The sequence below is a fragment of the Prionailurus bengalensis genome, chromosome D1, assembly GCF_016509475.1.
Source record: "Prionailurus bengalensis isolate Pbe53 chromosome D1, Fcat_Pben_1.1_paternal_pri, whole genome shotgun sequence".
Lineage (NCBI taxonomy): Eukaryota > Metazoa > Chordata > Mammalia > Carnivora > Felidae > Prionailurus > Prionailurus bengalensis.
This window is the reverse complement of record NC_057346.1, coordinates 76,227,767-76,241,681: the sequence shown is the minus strand read 5'-3', so window position 1 is coordinate 76,241,681 and position 13,915 is coordinate 76,227,767. Positions and strand designations below refer to the sequence as shown.

The window sequence follows — 13,915 nt, the reverse complement described above, 5'->3', positions numbered from 1 at the left end:
GGAAAGCTAGTTAAAATTAGTTTCGGTCAGCGAGGCCAAGCTATATTTCCTGCAAACCATCTGCTTGATTGGCACAATAGAAGGATTTTCAAGGAAAAGAGGGGGGGAGTGAGTGTGAAAGGAATGAGGGGTGGGGAGAGACGACAGAAAGGGCTGGGGAGGCCGGTAGTTCCTAGTGGCCTATTCTGAAGGTGAACCCCTTAGAGGTGTCTTAATAGAGCGGCTTGCCTAGAGGGTGGGACGGCTGGAAAGCGCTTGCAGCCCGAGCCTCGTCGCCCTCCTCCTTTGCCCAGGGGGTCAGCTCCCTCTTTTCCCCCCAAGACCGGAGAAACCAGGCAGCGGGGCCCTTTCCCCGTTGCCGCCTTTCCGCGGCCTAACTTCCGAGGCGTGCTCCAACTGTCTGCAGCCCCAGCCCCAGAGAGCCACGGCCAGGGGGTTCAAACCCTTGCAAAGTGCTACCTTGAGGTCCCAACCTTCCCTAACTTCCCTAACTGGTTATGTTTTCTGACGGCCGGGAATCTTAAGTCACTCTACTTTGCAGGCCCTTCTCCCTCTGCGGCCTGCGGTTACCGAGGTGCTCCCGGCTCCGCCCATATTGCAAGGGGCCCCACAACTGCAAGAGCTTGGCGCGTGGGGCTGGGACCCGCCCGCTCTCCACTGCCGGGGAGGAAAGAAATTCCCCATAGCGGGTTCTGAGAGCCCACCCTGCGGTCCCAGGGAGGCTCTGGCAGCTTTGGCTTTGTAGGCCCCAGGAGTCCGGCCAGCTTTGCTGCAGCCTCCCGCAGCAAGCAGTTGCGCCCGCGGCACAGGCAAGGACCTTAAAGGCAGCCAGGGCCTCCGATTCTCTCTTTGCCTCTCGCGCTTTTTCCTTTGAAAGAGAAATAAACAACGCAGCTCTGGGAGAGAGGACGTGAGCGACTTCTTTGAAATAAACTTGAAGATAACGACATTACAATGAATGGCAGGACGCACAAAACCCCATGGGCTCAGGTCAAACGGCATTAGTCACAGGTCTTAGCCGCAGCCGCCGCGCCGCGCAGCCCCTTAGGCTATCGCGGAGTTTGAAAAGACGCGTTCAAGGAGATCACTTAAAGTAAGATCCTTTCGTCCGATTTCTTGCTTCCTTAGGATTTATTCTGCCTTTTCACGGGCGGCCAGCCCTCGCCCCCGCCCTCACTTTTCCTCTTTGCGCCTTAGGAATTCCTTAGGGGACTCTGCAGACGGACCGCTGGAGGCAAGGTCCACGTGGATCTCAGCAAGGGGTTGACCCACCTTCCAAAAATGTCAGGGCCCCTTTTACAAGCGGCGAAGTTAGCAGCAGTTAGTCTATAGTAAGGCAGAATGACCCGGGAGCGGGGGAGGGATGTGTACGCGCGCGCGCGCGCGCCCGCGCGCGCGTGATAGTAAAGGGCCAATGGAGCGTGCCAATCTACAGGATAATAACTAAAAACTACACCCAGCGAAATGCCCCAGCAGGAGAAGAGGCCTGGGGAAGGGGGTGGCATTAGGAAGGCCCCAGACTAGCTTTGAGTTCTGAGCACTCCCCTCCTCCTCGCCAAAACCCCTGCAAACCGAGGCTCTATTCCGATCTTCCGGAAGACCTGGGCAAGCGCTTCTCTGCTGGGTAATTCAACACCTGTAGTTACCGCTCTTCTCACCCCTGGAACAAGCCACAGCTCCAGGCGGGGAGGAAAGGAACGAGGGAGGGAGGGAGAAGTGGAGGAAGGTGGAAGGAGGAGGAAGAGAAGGAGGCGTTGGCTATGGAGAATTAGAGATGAGAAGAGTTGGAGGGAGAGAATGCAAAAAACAGAGCCGATCTTCCAGCTTCCACAAAGCAGTTGGGGACGGGGGTAGCGGGAAATTGACTGCGATGGAAAACTTCGTCTTGTGGCAAGATGAAAGTGCAGGTGTTCAAACAGTTTAGACTTTTCTCCCCTATTTTATTGCAAGACTTCAAAAGAGAAACTTTGGAAGTTCTTCACACACGTCCCTCGTCCGTTTCCAGAGGTCTCCAATTAACTGGAGCGATGCATTTCCCATATTTAAATACCCACTTATTTAGAAGTCATTCCTTTCCTTAGAGGTTTTCGACAGCCTGCCTGGCCAGTACTCCTCCATAAGAGTCTCGGGCTCAGAAACTCCATACTTGCGTCATCGTAAAGCATTATAATTCGGCTCCAGAGCCTGGCCCTAAATAACTTTTTAATTTGAATCAAGGGAGAGCTTTAGCGGGCTCCGTTTCTGGTTTAATGTGATATAAATCGCAGATGCACTTTTATTGAATGGTTAAAGCAGCGACATGGAGATCATCAACACAAAACGCCCTGAACAAAACCATCGAGAGAAATAAAGCTGGTTAATAAGATTTTTGAGAAAGCTTTGTGTTAAAAAGCAAAAAGGAAAACCAGCTGAAGGTGACAGTTAGTTCATGGTTAATAGGATCAGGGCGGCCTGGCTGGGCTGCACACTTCTCTTTGGGGAGGTTCAGCCACACCAGAGAAATGAATGGGACGTTTAACACATCTGTTATCTCGCCGAACAGAGAAACGGGGGGATCGAGGTTCGGCGTTACCCCAGCCCCAACCCCCCAGTGAAGAGAAAGACTGTCTCCGGGAAGACTCTCATTTGAGGTCCCCGATTAAGCATAGGGTCTCCTGACGTGGGACCAGCATTCTTGAGAACTGCGATCTTCCCAGGCTGCTTTCAGGCGTTTGTATACTGCAGTTAATTAAGAAGCTGCAAAACTATGGCCAAAGTTAAGCACCCGGCAATGGGTAGGGCTCTCTCGAGGAATCTCAACTTTTGCTGCTATGGCTTCAAAAGTCCAGGCCGTAAGTTTCAAATGAAATTTCTGAGGACTCCTTGAGGTGGGAAAAGGGCCGGCATAGCACTTCTAGCATTCAGGTCGCCTGGCCTGAGGCTGCTCAAGTGGAATCCAGCAGCCTGGACCCCGTGCGTTGCCCCCCTCTGATCCTCCCCCAGGCAAGCTGCGGAGTGCTCCTTGCTGACACTTCTAAAGAAATCTCGCTGAAATCGTTTTCCAAGTTTCTGGGAGTTTGCAGGAGACACATTTTACTATTCAGGGATGTACCAACTCTCAAACTCTTAGTTTCCCGACCCGAAATAACTCAAATCCAGACCTCCCCCTCCATCCTTATGGACTCCACCCAATAACCCCAAAGCATTAATTCCAAATCTCCCTGTGTTGTCAGAATAGCACCCCACAAACACTGATTTTACCCACCCCTCACATCTGCTTTATGCCTCAGCTGGAGTAACCTATACAGCTAGAGACTGAAGAGGGAGTATATTTTCGTGTTCACTGACTTGAAATCTTCCGTTGCCCTCCCCACAAGGGGGAGGGCTATTTTACTGATTGCCTGGAGACGAATTTCTATGAATATTTATTGATTTATTTTCCAGACTCGGCAGGGGAGCTGCAAATAAATTTAGTGCGTTCTTTAAATAATTCCTTTTCTATGAGGCAAGATGTCATCTGAAACTTCTAAATAGGCATTTAATTAGCCCGGGTGTTGCTTCGGAACAAAAACTCCCGGCGAGAGCTTTGGGGGCGCACTGTATTGCAAAGAGGCGGTCGATATGCAGAATTGATGCGCGCCAGCCTTTGTTGCCGGCCCATTGTGCGGGCCATGCTTATGAAGACTAATCCAATCATAAATTGCACCCCTGCGCCAATCAGAGCGCCCAGAGCCTCCGGCGAATGAAGCTCGAGTGGAGAACTTTGTTGAACTTCATTGTCAGAGCTGTCACTTTTCAAAGCGCTTTAACGGGCGGGCCACTATAAAACCATCACCTCGACGGGAGGACCACGGAGGACTCGCAGACGCCCAAGTGGGATCATTACTTGGAGACGTTTGCTAAGCCCAAGAGAGAGGGCATCGCGGGGGCGGGAGGGGCGGGAAGCGAGGCATTTACCCTCAGGCCACTGGAAGAAGGGTTATTCCGCCCGCCCCGCGCCTAACATGATGTTCCCTGGCCTCCTCGCGCCCCCCGCCGGGTACCCGAGCCTCTTGCGCCCCACGCCCACCTTAACGCTGCCCCAGTCCCTGCAGTCGGCATTTTCCGGCCACTCGAGCTTTCTGGTGGAGGATCTGATCCGCATCAGCCGGCCTCCGGCTTACCTGCCCCGCAGCTTACCCACGGCCAGCATGTCGCCCCCTAGGCAGGGGGCCCCCGCGACTCTCACAGACACCGGGACCTCGGACCTGGGCTCCCCGGGTCCAGGCAGCCGACCGGACGGTTCACCTCAGACGGCCGCCGCCCCTGCCAGCGAGCCAACGTTTCTGAAGTTTGGGGTTAACGCCATCCTCTCCTCTGCTCCCAGAACCGGTAAGTGAGCGCAGGACACTGAGGGCCGGTCCAGGTGCGAGTCCTTCTTGCCCCGGTTTCCTGTTTCCTTGCCCACTCACACATCTGCGCACATACACTTACGCAGGGTCCCCGGGCCCCCACTCGCGCAATGTGAGACTCAGGTCCAGCCAATTCCCGGAAGAAAAGCCTCCAGGTTCGCCCCACCCTCAGAACGAACTTGATTACCTGCAGTCGGAGAGAGCGCCCGCCCCTAGGCGTGTTGTGTTTCTGCCCTCAAACTTTTGGAAGCCAGTTTTTATAAACCCAAGACAATATATTTACTAGCTTAGCTAGTATAATGGATCTACAATTCTTTTCCTGCCCGCCCTAATACTCCATATCTCGTTAGTACCTAGGATGAGAATCGGGACAGGGAGCCAACTCTGAGGTGCGTGGGGGGGTGGGGAGGGGCGGGTGGTGGTGGTGGTGGTGGAGGGATTCCACAGATGACATGATGTTAGGAAAAGGTTTCTTCTACTTTGTCAAAACATTGAGAAAGATGCCTTTGAAGCCAGCTGAAGGGTTAATAATATCATATATTCAATGCTCTGTACAATAATCAAGTACCTAATCAAATTCCCTTTCTGTCTCTCTCCCTCTTTTCCTTTCTCCTTTACTCTCTGCCAGAAACATCCCCTGCCTTACTCCAGAGCGTCCCTCCCAAGACCTTCGCCTTTCCCTACTTTGAAGGCTCCTTCCAGCCTTTCATCAGATCTTCTTATTTCCCAGGTAGGTCTCATCCCCCTTCCTGGGGGGCGGCGCTCCAGCCCCAGCCCGTCGCTCCCTGCTCCGAAAGCCATATTTCTCCGTCCACCCCTCGGGGTTATGCTCTGGTTCAGAGGTTGCGAGGCGTACAACATTCACGAATCCGTCGCGCCAATTTGATGCCCTATTTAGCACAAGCAGTGACTGCTTGACACTTTGCACCAATTCCCTGCTCTACAAATTAGCAGGAATTGTCATGGTCCCAATTTGAGGCGGTTCCCTTCCCGGCGAGGAGCTGTTGGCATCCCTTCACGCCGCCGTTTTCCCACAGAGTCAGTGCACTTGGCCACGATTCCGCCACAAAGGTTTCAGCACCATGACCAATTGGTCAGCTCCTCCGGGCAGCCACACACAGACCGGCCCTCGCCCCTCCACGCCGCCGAGAGACACCTACCAGCCGGGGCTAATTTCTCTTTAAGACTCATTCAGGGTTTCGGGCTTTTCACAAGACCACATGGGGTGCCCTCTTGTGTGGGATGCCTGGGGTCGCCCAGGGGGAGGGGGACTAGATCCTCCCACAACCCCAACCTTCTATTTCCAACCTGATTTCCCAACCTCTTCTCGTACCCTTCCCCCCACCGCCTTATCTTTTTTAAAGACCTTCAACTTCTAAAATAAGTCTGAGGGAAGCCCGTAATGGGGTCCTAGTCTGGAGGAGAAACAGCTTCGACAGTTTACGCGAGGTTTTTATCCATCCTGGAATCCCAGTGGTGCCTCAAAGTATAGCTGAAAACTCAGCAACCGGTCAAGACTCAGGAGACAGAGGAGAGCCTATAAAGAGAAGGGAGACTGGGCACGGTTGGTGGGGGATGGGTAGAACCACGACAACACTCCCAAATATCAGAGAAAGAAATAAGCAATTGATTTTTAAAAGGGGGAGAGAGAATTCACCAACAGCCCCCCACCACCATTCATGCTGCTGCTGATAATGGCATTTGCTGCCTTTCTCCCTCATCTCAATGCTCCAACAAAAACAACCCGAGCTTTATAAATAGCTTTTCATGTCCATTTAATGAAAATGATTCCGGGAAGAGAAGCCTCTGCCATCAGTATTCTCCCAATGGTCTTGGCCTGCAGTTGTGTTTAGTTTGAAAGTGTAAATCTCTTTTGTCCCAGTAATATATGGCTTTCGCTGCTTGTCCTCAGTCTTTTTCTGTTAGTTCATTACTACACAATTACCATTCACGCTTCATTAGAGTCTCTGTTTCTTTTTGGTTTTTTTTTTTTCTCCCTCCCTTAAAGGAAAACTCTCCCCCTTTTTATCATGCCAATACCCATTGGGGAGCGGTCAATGTGCTAATTAGCTGCCACTTTTCATGTATTCGGGCCGAATTCTTTACGTTTTGTGGGGGAGGGGAAGAAAGATTAATATGAAAAAGATGAATGCTGATTGGATTTTTCAAAAAAAAAAAATCCAAAGCGGATTTTCTTCTGTCAAATAAGTAAGGCACCTCATTTTCATCTAAAGAATGCAAAAGCCACCAAGGTGATAAAAGCATAAGGGGGAAACCCAGCGGCCTCAGCTGGATATTTTTATTTTTATTTTTGTAAATTTTTTCTGTTGCTATTTTAGCCGATATACGCAGGTTTGTTCCCTTGACACTGTTCCCCTGAGACTGTTGAATGGAAAAACGAAACAGGCTATTGTGGAGGCTGTTTTCTGTGTTTCCGTGGTTTTACCTAATCCGGGTTTGCCTGGTTGAAAGGGAAAGTTATTTGGGCGGAAAGCGCCTTTCAGTCTCGCAGGTTTGTAGGTTCCTGGCCTATTCTCCAAGGGGAGAAAAAGGCGAGCTTTAAAGAGATGAAGGGATCAGAGAGAAAAACCGAGGGAGGCCACGAGGGAGGAGCAGACGCTACCGCCGCGGCGGGACGCCGCCCACTCACTCGCAACCCCCCACCCCACCCCTCCGCAGCGTCCTCGAGCGTCGTGCCCATCCCGGGGACCTTCTCCTGGCCGCTTGCTGCCCGCGGCAAGCCTCGCCGAGGCATGCTGCGACGAGCCGTGTTCTCCGACGTGCAACGCAAGGCGCTGGAGAAGATGTTCCAGAAGCAGAAGTACATCAGCAAGCCCGACCGCAAGAAGCTGGCGGCCAAGTTGGGCTTGAAAGACTCACAAGTGAGGGCGGTCTCCCCAAAGCCCCACCCTCCCCGCTTCACCCCTCCCCCACGCACCGTGCAATTGGAAGGGTCCTCTGAAACCCGTTAGGTCCCCTCCTACGGATGGGGAAAGTAAAGTCCAGAGAGGGAATGAGCGCACGAGCCAGCTTCCTTGAGGCCACTCGGGACAGCTTGCTTCTCTCCCCGGCTCATTGCCCCCCACCTGCGCCCAGCCGGGTCAGGTGCGTGAGGATGGGGCTAGAGGAGCGAGAAGCTGAGGAGGGGGTGAGGGTAGGGTGAGTCCTTGACCATCTGAACTCACTGGGCAGCGGGCAAGGAGGGGGAGAAGGACAGAGCCTCTTACCTCCTCGACGGTCCTGCCGGAGCCCCTCCCCCACGCCCTTGGTGGGGAGCGCCTGCGATAACCGCTGCTTGTCCCCCGCTCTCTCCCCTCCCCGCTCCAGGTGAAAATCTGGTTCCAGAACCGACGCATGAAGTGGCGGAACTCCAAGGAGCGCGAGCTTCTGTCTAGCGGGGGCTGCCGAGAGCAGACCCTTCCCACGAAACTCAATCCGCACCCGGACCTCAGCGACGTGGGCCAGAAGGGCCCAGGGGATGACGAGGAGGAAGACGACGGCCCGGGCAGCCCCCGCCACCGCCTGGTCTATCACGCGTCCCCAGACCCTCGGCACCTGCGGGACCCGCGGCTGGAAGGGCCGCTGCCTGCCTCACCGGCTCACTCCAGCAGCCCCGGCAAGCCTTCGGACTTCTCCGACTCCGAGGACGATGAGGAGGGCGAAGAGGAGGAGATCACCGTGTCTTAGAAGCCCTCCCGTGCCCTGCGTACTGTTTCAAAGTACTTTGAAATTGAAGAGGTGTGATTCAGTCTGCTTGTCCGCTTAGTCCCCGCTGTCCAGACGCTGCCGCTTCCCTTTGCAGAACCTCAGCCCGGTCAAGGGCGCCGCAGCCCCTTCCATTGCCCAAAATGGCGTTTCCTTGCCCCACACACCTCCCAGCAGCTCTCTCCACGTAAGTGAAGTTTAGGTCTTGGTCCCAGCCTTAACTTCCCACCGGAGCTCCTATCTTGCTTATTGCAAGCTATTTAAAACACAGTGGGGTGTTCACTCCTATAGCCTGGGTCTTGCTGTGAGCCAGGCCCTGCTGGTCTTTAGAAGCCACAACTCTGTAAGACAGGAAACTCTTTATGGAGAAGGAAACGGAGTTAGGAGTCACAACATCAAGCATATAACTCTAAGACCTCTGACTTCCTAGATCCACCCCCCTGTCTTAGGTGGAACGGTCTCCTACCCATGTCGACTCTGGTAACCCAGCCTTTCCATAGCAGCTCCCTTAGATATCTGAATTAAAAAAACCTTTTTTTTTTTTTTTAAATTTTATACACATATACACCTTCTGGTCTAAGGCACAACATAAATACGGAGTCCTTCCTGTTGTATTCCAAATGCTCTCTGGGCAAAGAAGTGAGTTATTGAGGGAAGAGTCAGTCTCTATTTCTGTATGTGTCTTTCAGAGCTTTTTCTTTTTAATTTCTGCATCCATAGTATATGCACCAAGCACTCTACCTTGTGCCCTTTTATTATTTCCGGGGAGATTACACTGACCTGCAAGACTCGAGCACTGGGCATGACATAAGCAGAGAGAGAACCCACAGCCTCTTTGATTTTGATTTTTTTTTTTTTACAGAACTTTGCTGTCTTTGCACAGCTTTTATGAACTGTACACTATTTTGTACACATGTGTTGTATGATATTTTATACCAATGTTATTGTGAATGACTATAAAGGATTGACTAGACTTTTCTCTCTGTCTCTCTCTGCAATGGCTTTTAAACTTTAAAAAGGTAGCTGTTTAATTGCATAACTTATAAAGAAATACTTATTTTGTATTTTTACCTTGTACAGATTTTTATATATGTATATATGTATCAAATGAACAAATGCCAAATAAAAAGTAGAATGGACATAGTGGTCAAGTATATCATTAATTCACAGAATGTCAGAGCTGAAAGGAATGATGAGCTTCTCATCCAAGTGCTACTGGGATTTCAGGAAGGGAAGCTGATATTTGAGAGAGAATGGCACATCTCTAAAGCCATCCAGCTGTTTAGTGGCCAAGCTGGAACTAGAACCCATCTCTGACTCTCAGGCCAGTGCCTTTTCTGCTTCCCTGTACCATCGATAACCACATTTGCTATGGTTACAAGGAAAGGAGCGCCAGTAAAGTGGTACCAACAAGTTGAGTCTGCAGTAATCCTTCTTCTCTAAGGCCTGAAATCATTGAAAGACAGTTTAAGCTGTTCAAGTTTACGATGGCTTTACTTTCCCTTCTTGAAAGTTTATACAATTTCTATTCCCCAGCGAAGCTCAAAATTGGTCTTATCTTTTGTGTGTAAGCTGATTTTCTCAGGAATGTCATCCATAGCCATGACTTGTGGACCCAGATACAGACTCTGGGGCTCACAAGTGAAACCAAATTTCTTTAAAGACTAGCTTTCAACAGAAACAATTTAAACAGCAACGTAGGAGCAAAAAACATCAGGTAGAACCCTGGTAAAGGCTTCTGTGGGCTTTCAGAGATTGGTATTTGCTGCCTCAGCCACACAGACCCACACTTAATTATCCTAACCCATACCTCAATAGTCGGGGGGGGGGGGGAGTTGTTAAACTTAAATTTCAATAGTTTGTATCCTATCTGAAATCTGAATTTTTCTATTCTCTGTTTAATTCTCTTTCCAAATAACACGAGCCCTCTCTCCATGTAAGGTTCTGATATCTTCCTGTGCTGGGGCTGTTCCTGACACTGGTGATCACTATTGTCATAATTATCTTAATCCAAGAAACCGTCCACATTCCTCCCCCCCACCCCTCCCCCAACACATATGAAAGCACCTAGCATGGTGTTCTGCCTGTTCCTGACACTGGTGATCACTATTTTCATTATTATTTAGAAATAATCCTGAGAACTTGAAAAAAAAATCTTATTGTCATAATTATCTTAATCCAAGAAACCGTCCACATTCCCCACCCCCCCTCAACACATATGAAAGCACCTAGCATGGTGTTCTGCCCATGGTAGGCATATAACCTTTTAGATAAGAAATTCTGCTCTGAGTGATTCAGGCTATTTTTTCTCCTTCCCTCCACTGTTGCCTGGACATCCATAGATGGGATCCTGACCAGAGTGGCCCACTTTACCCTCCCTGCTAGCTCAAGCCCACAGTTCTTACTTACCGTCAAGAACTATTTTCAGGCATGGGGGTAGATTAGTGTCTACATTCAAAGTACTTTGGGGGCACCCCAAAGTGGCATTGTTCACAATAGCCAAGAGATATTCACATCTCATCATTCACATCATTCACCATAGCTTCTGCAACCTAAATGTCCACCGATGGATGAATAAATAAAGAAAATGTGGTATATACACACAACGGATTATTATTCAGCTTAAGGAAAGGAATCTTGTCACATGCCAAACATGAATGAACCTTGAGGACATCATGCTAAGTGAAATAAGCTGGTAAAAAAAAAAGACAAGGACTATACGATTCCACCTATATGAGGTATCCAACACGTTCAAACTCAGAAACGGAGAGTAGAATTGTGGTTGCCAAGGGTTGGGGTCAGTTGGGGAAACAGTTGTTCAACGGGTACAGACCTTCAGTTTTACAAGATGAAAAAGTTCTAGAGATTTGTTGTGCAACGATGTGAATACGGCTAACATTACTGAAATGCAATTTAAAAATGATTAAGATGGAAAATGTGTGACTTTTAATTTCAATTAAAACATTTAAAAAAATTTAAATAAACTGGAAAAATAACTCACATGTTAGAAGAACTAAAAGTCCAGTAATGGTCAAAATTATGACCAAATGAAAAAATTCATGGTAAGCAATATTATCATAACACAATGTGAATGTATTGCATAATATAATGTAAGAAGCAATATATGGTGTAAAAGTTCTTCTATATTAGGAAAAGTTAACGGGGCACCTGGCTAGCTCAGTCAGTAGAGCATGCAACTCTTGATTTCCAGGTCGTGAGTTCAAGCCCCATGTTGGCAGTAGGGTTTACGTAAGAAGAGACAGAATTTCCTCTTTTCCAGATGGACTCATGGAGGGTGCAGAAGAGAAGAAAAAGAAGGTTCCTGCTGTGGCAGAAACCCTTTAAAAATAGCAAAGGAATTTTGCAGAGTTGAAAATCAACCATCTGAGAAAGAAGTTTGCCCAAAAGATGCTTCGAAAGGCAAGGAGGAAGCTTATCCATGAAAAAGCTAAGCATTGCCACCAGGAATATAGGCAGATGGACAAAAATGAGATTCTGTTGCCAGAAAAGCTGGCAACTTCTACAAACCTGAGGAACCCAAATTGACTTTTGTCATCAGGATCAGAGGTATCAACAGTGTGAGCCCAAAGGTTTGAAAGGTGCTGCAGCTCCTTTGCCTTTGTCAGATATTCAACGGCACCTTTGGAACACTCAACAAGGCTTCAGATAACTTTCTGAGGACTGTGGAACCATCTATAGCATGGGGGTACCCAAACCAGAAGTCAGTGAATGAACTGATCTACAAGCGTGGTGAGAGAAAAATCAACAAGAAGCGAATTGCCCTGACAGAGAGCACATTGATCGCTCTATCTCCTGGTAAATATGGCATCATCTGCATGGAGGATCTGATTCTTGAGATCTATACTGTTGGAGAATGTTTCAAAGAAGCAAACAACTTCCTATGGCCCTTCAAATTATCTTCTCCACAAGAAGCAATGAAGAAAAAGACTACCCATTTTGTGGATGCTGGCAACAGAGAAAATCAGATCAATAGGCTTCCTAGAAGGATGAACTAAGGTATCCACCAAGATTATTTTTGTAATCTGGTCAGTTAATAAAGGACTATGTTCAAATTCGAAAAAAAAAAAAAGAAAAGAAGAAAAGGGAAACGAGAGAGAAAAAGAAAGAGAGAGAAAAAGAGAGAAGTTAAGAAAACTCAGAAAAGGAAAGAAAAACCACCCTAAACTTTTTAAAATGTGTATGCCACTCCCTTATAATCACAAAGGTCTACATCTTCAGAACTACAAATGCCATGTTTTGGCTTTTTAGTGTCTCTTTTAGCTGAACCAAAGGATGAGGACCATGTCCGTTTTGCACACTGTTTCCCTGGTGACATGCATAGCCCCTGACACATACTGAGTGAGTTCTGTTGAGCAAATAAATAAATTACAAGGTGAGACACTCAAGAGCCTAGACTATAAGTCTGGAAGTTATAAATCTTTCAAATGAGTTGAAGGATAACTTAGGTCAATAATTAAGACAATGAGACTAAATAAACTGGTCAAATGTGTTTTTCAAAGTCAAGCCAATTAGCTTAATCCAAAAGATTGAAATAGTTGTATCTCTCTGCTGAAGAAAAAAAATACTGAAATGTGTGACAGGCAGGCATTCCACTGGGTGCATTCTGAGTGGAGATCTCATCGAAATGTAGATCAGGATTCAGAGCTCTGGGTGTACAGCATGGCTAACCCCTGTTGGTTTACAGAACACACTTTAAGTAGCAACGACTTGATACTCACATGAGTTTTATCCTTGTGGTACGTCATCTAAGGTGGATACTATTATCCCCATATATAGATGCAAAAACTGAGGCTGGGAGTTTGAGTGATTTCCCATGGGTACCTCAGCCAGAATTCAAACTCAGTTTCATTTAACTCTATGATGCCATCCTGCTCCCTTGACTAAACGGGTAAAACTCCACCTAACCAAACTCCAACCAGTAAGAACTCTCTATTAGAGCTTTATGCATTTTAATATTCTGAAGTTACCGGGAAAAAAAATCAATGGTTATTTAAAACCTTTATTATGCTCCTAAATCTCCTACTGTATCACCAGCCTGCCTCTCTGTGGCCTAAATCAGTGATACTGAAACTGGTGTTAAAACTCTTTTATGCTTTTATTTTTTTTTATTTTTATTTTTTAACGTTTATTTATTTTTTGAGACAGAGAGAGACAGAGCATGAACGGGGGAGGGTCAGAGAGAGGGAGACACAGAATCTGAAACAGGCTCCAGGCTCTGAGCCGTCAGCACAGAGCCCGACGTGGGGCTCGAACTCAAACAGTGCGAGATCATGACCTGAGCCGAAGTCGGACGCTTAACCAACTGAGCTTCCCAGGCGCCCCGATGCTTTTAAAAACCATTGACTATCTAAAAGATTTTTTGTAACCGTGAGCTTTATCTATCTACATTTTTGGTAGAAGAGATTGAGACTGAGGAAAATAAAATATTTATTCATCGCTTCCTGTTAAAACAATTTCATCAAATATCAATATAAATACCATATTTTTGAAAAATACATATTATAAAACAAAAAAAAATAAAGGAGTATTGTTTTTACATTTTTGCAAATCTCTTTCATGGTTGGCTTAAGAGAAGACAACTGGATTCTCTTATCTATTTCTTTTTTTAAAAAAATTTTAAAAATGTTTACTTAGTTTTGAGAGAGTGCAAGCAGGAGAGAGGCAGAGAGAGAGGGAGACATAGAATCCGAAGCAGGCTCCGGGCTCTGAGCTGTCAGCACAGAGCCCAATGGGGGGCTCGAACCCGTGAACTGTGAGATCATGACCTGAGCTGAAGTTGGACGCTTAGCCAACTGAGCTACCCAGGCCCCCTCTCTTAA

At 48.0% G+C, this 13,915-nt stretch overlaps 1 protein-coding gene and 1 pseudogene across 1 annotated transcript; both read left to right on the top strand.

Moving 5' to 3' along the window:
• Positions 1–3,872: 3,872 nt before the first annotated feature.
• DBX1 (developing brain homeobox 1) lies at positions 3,873–9,101 on the top strand. Its single transcript, XM_043578994.1, has 4 exons — positions 3,873–4,350; positions 4,999–5,100; positions 7,050–7,252; positions 7,698–9,101. Exons 1-4 carry the CDS (start codon positions 3,984–3,986, stop codon positions 8,055–8,057), a joined length of 1,032 nt encoding a protein of 343 aa, XP_043434929.1. The 5' UTR covers positions 3,873–3,983; the 3' UTR covers positions 8,058–9,101.
• A 2,275-nt stretch (positions 9,102–11,376) lies between these two features.
• LOC122482686 lies at positions 11,377–12,150 on the top strand (annotated as a pseudogene).
• Positions 12,151–13,915: the final 1,765 nt, after the last annotated feature.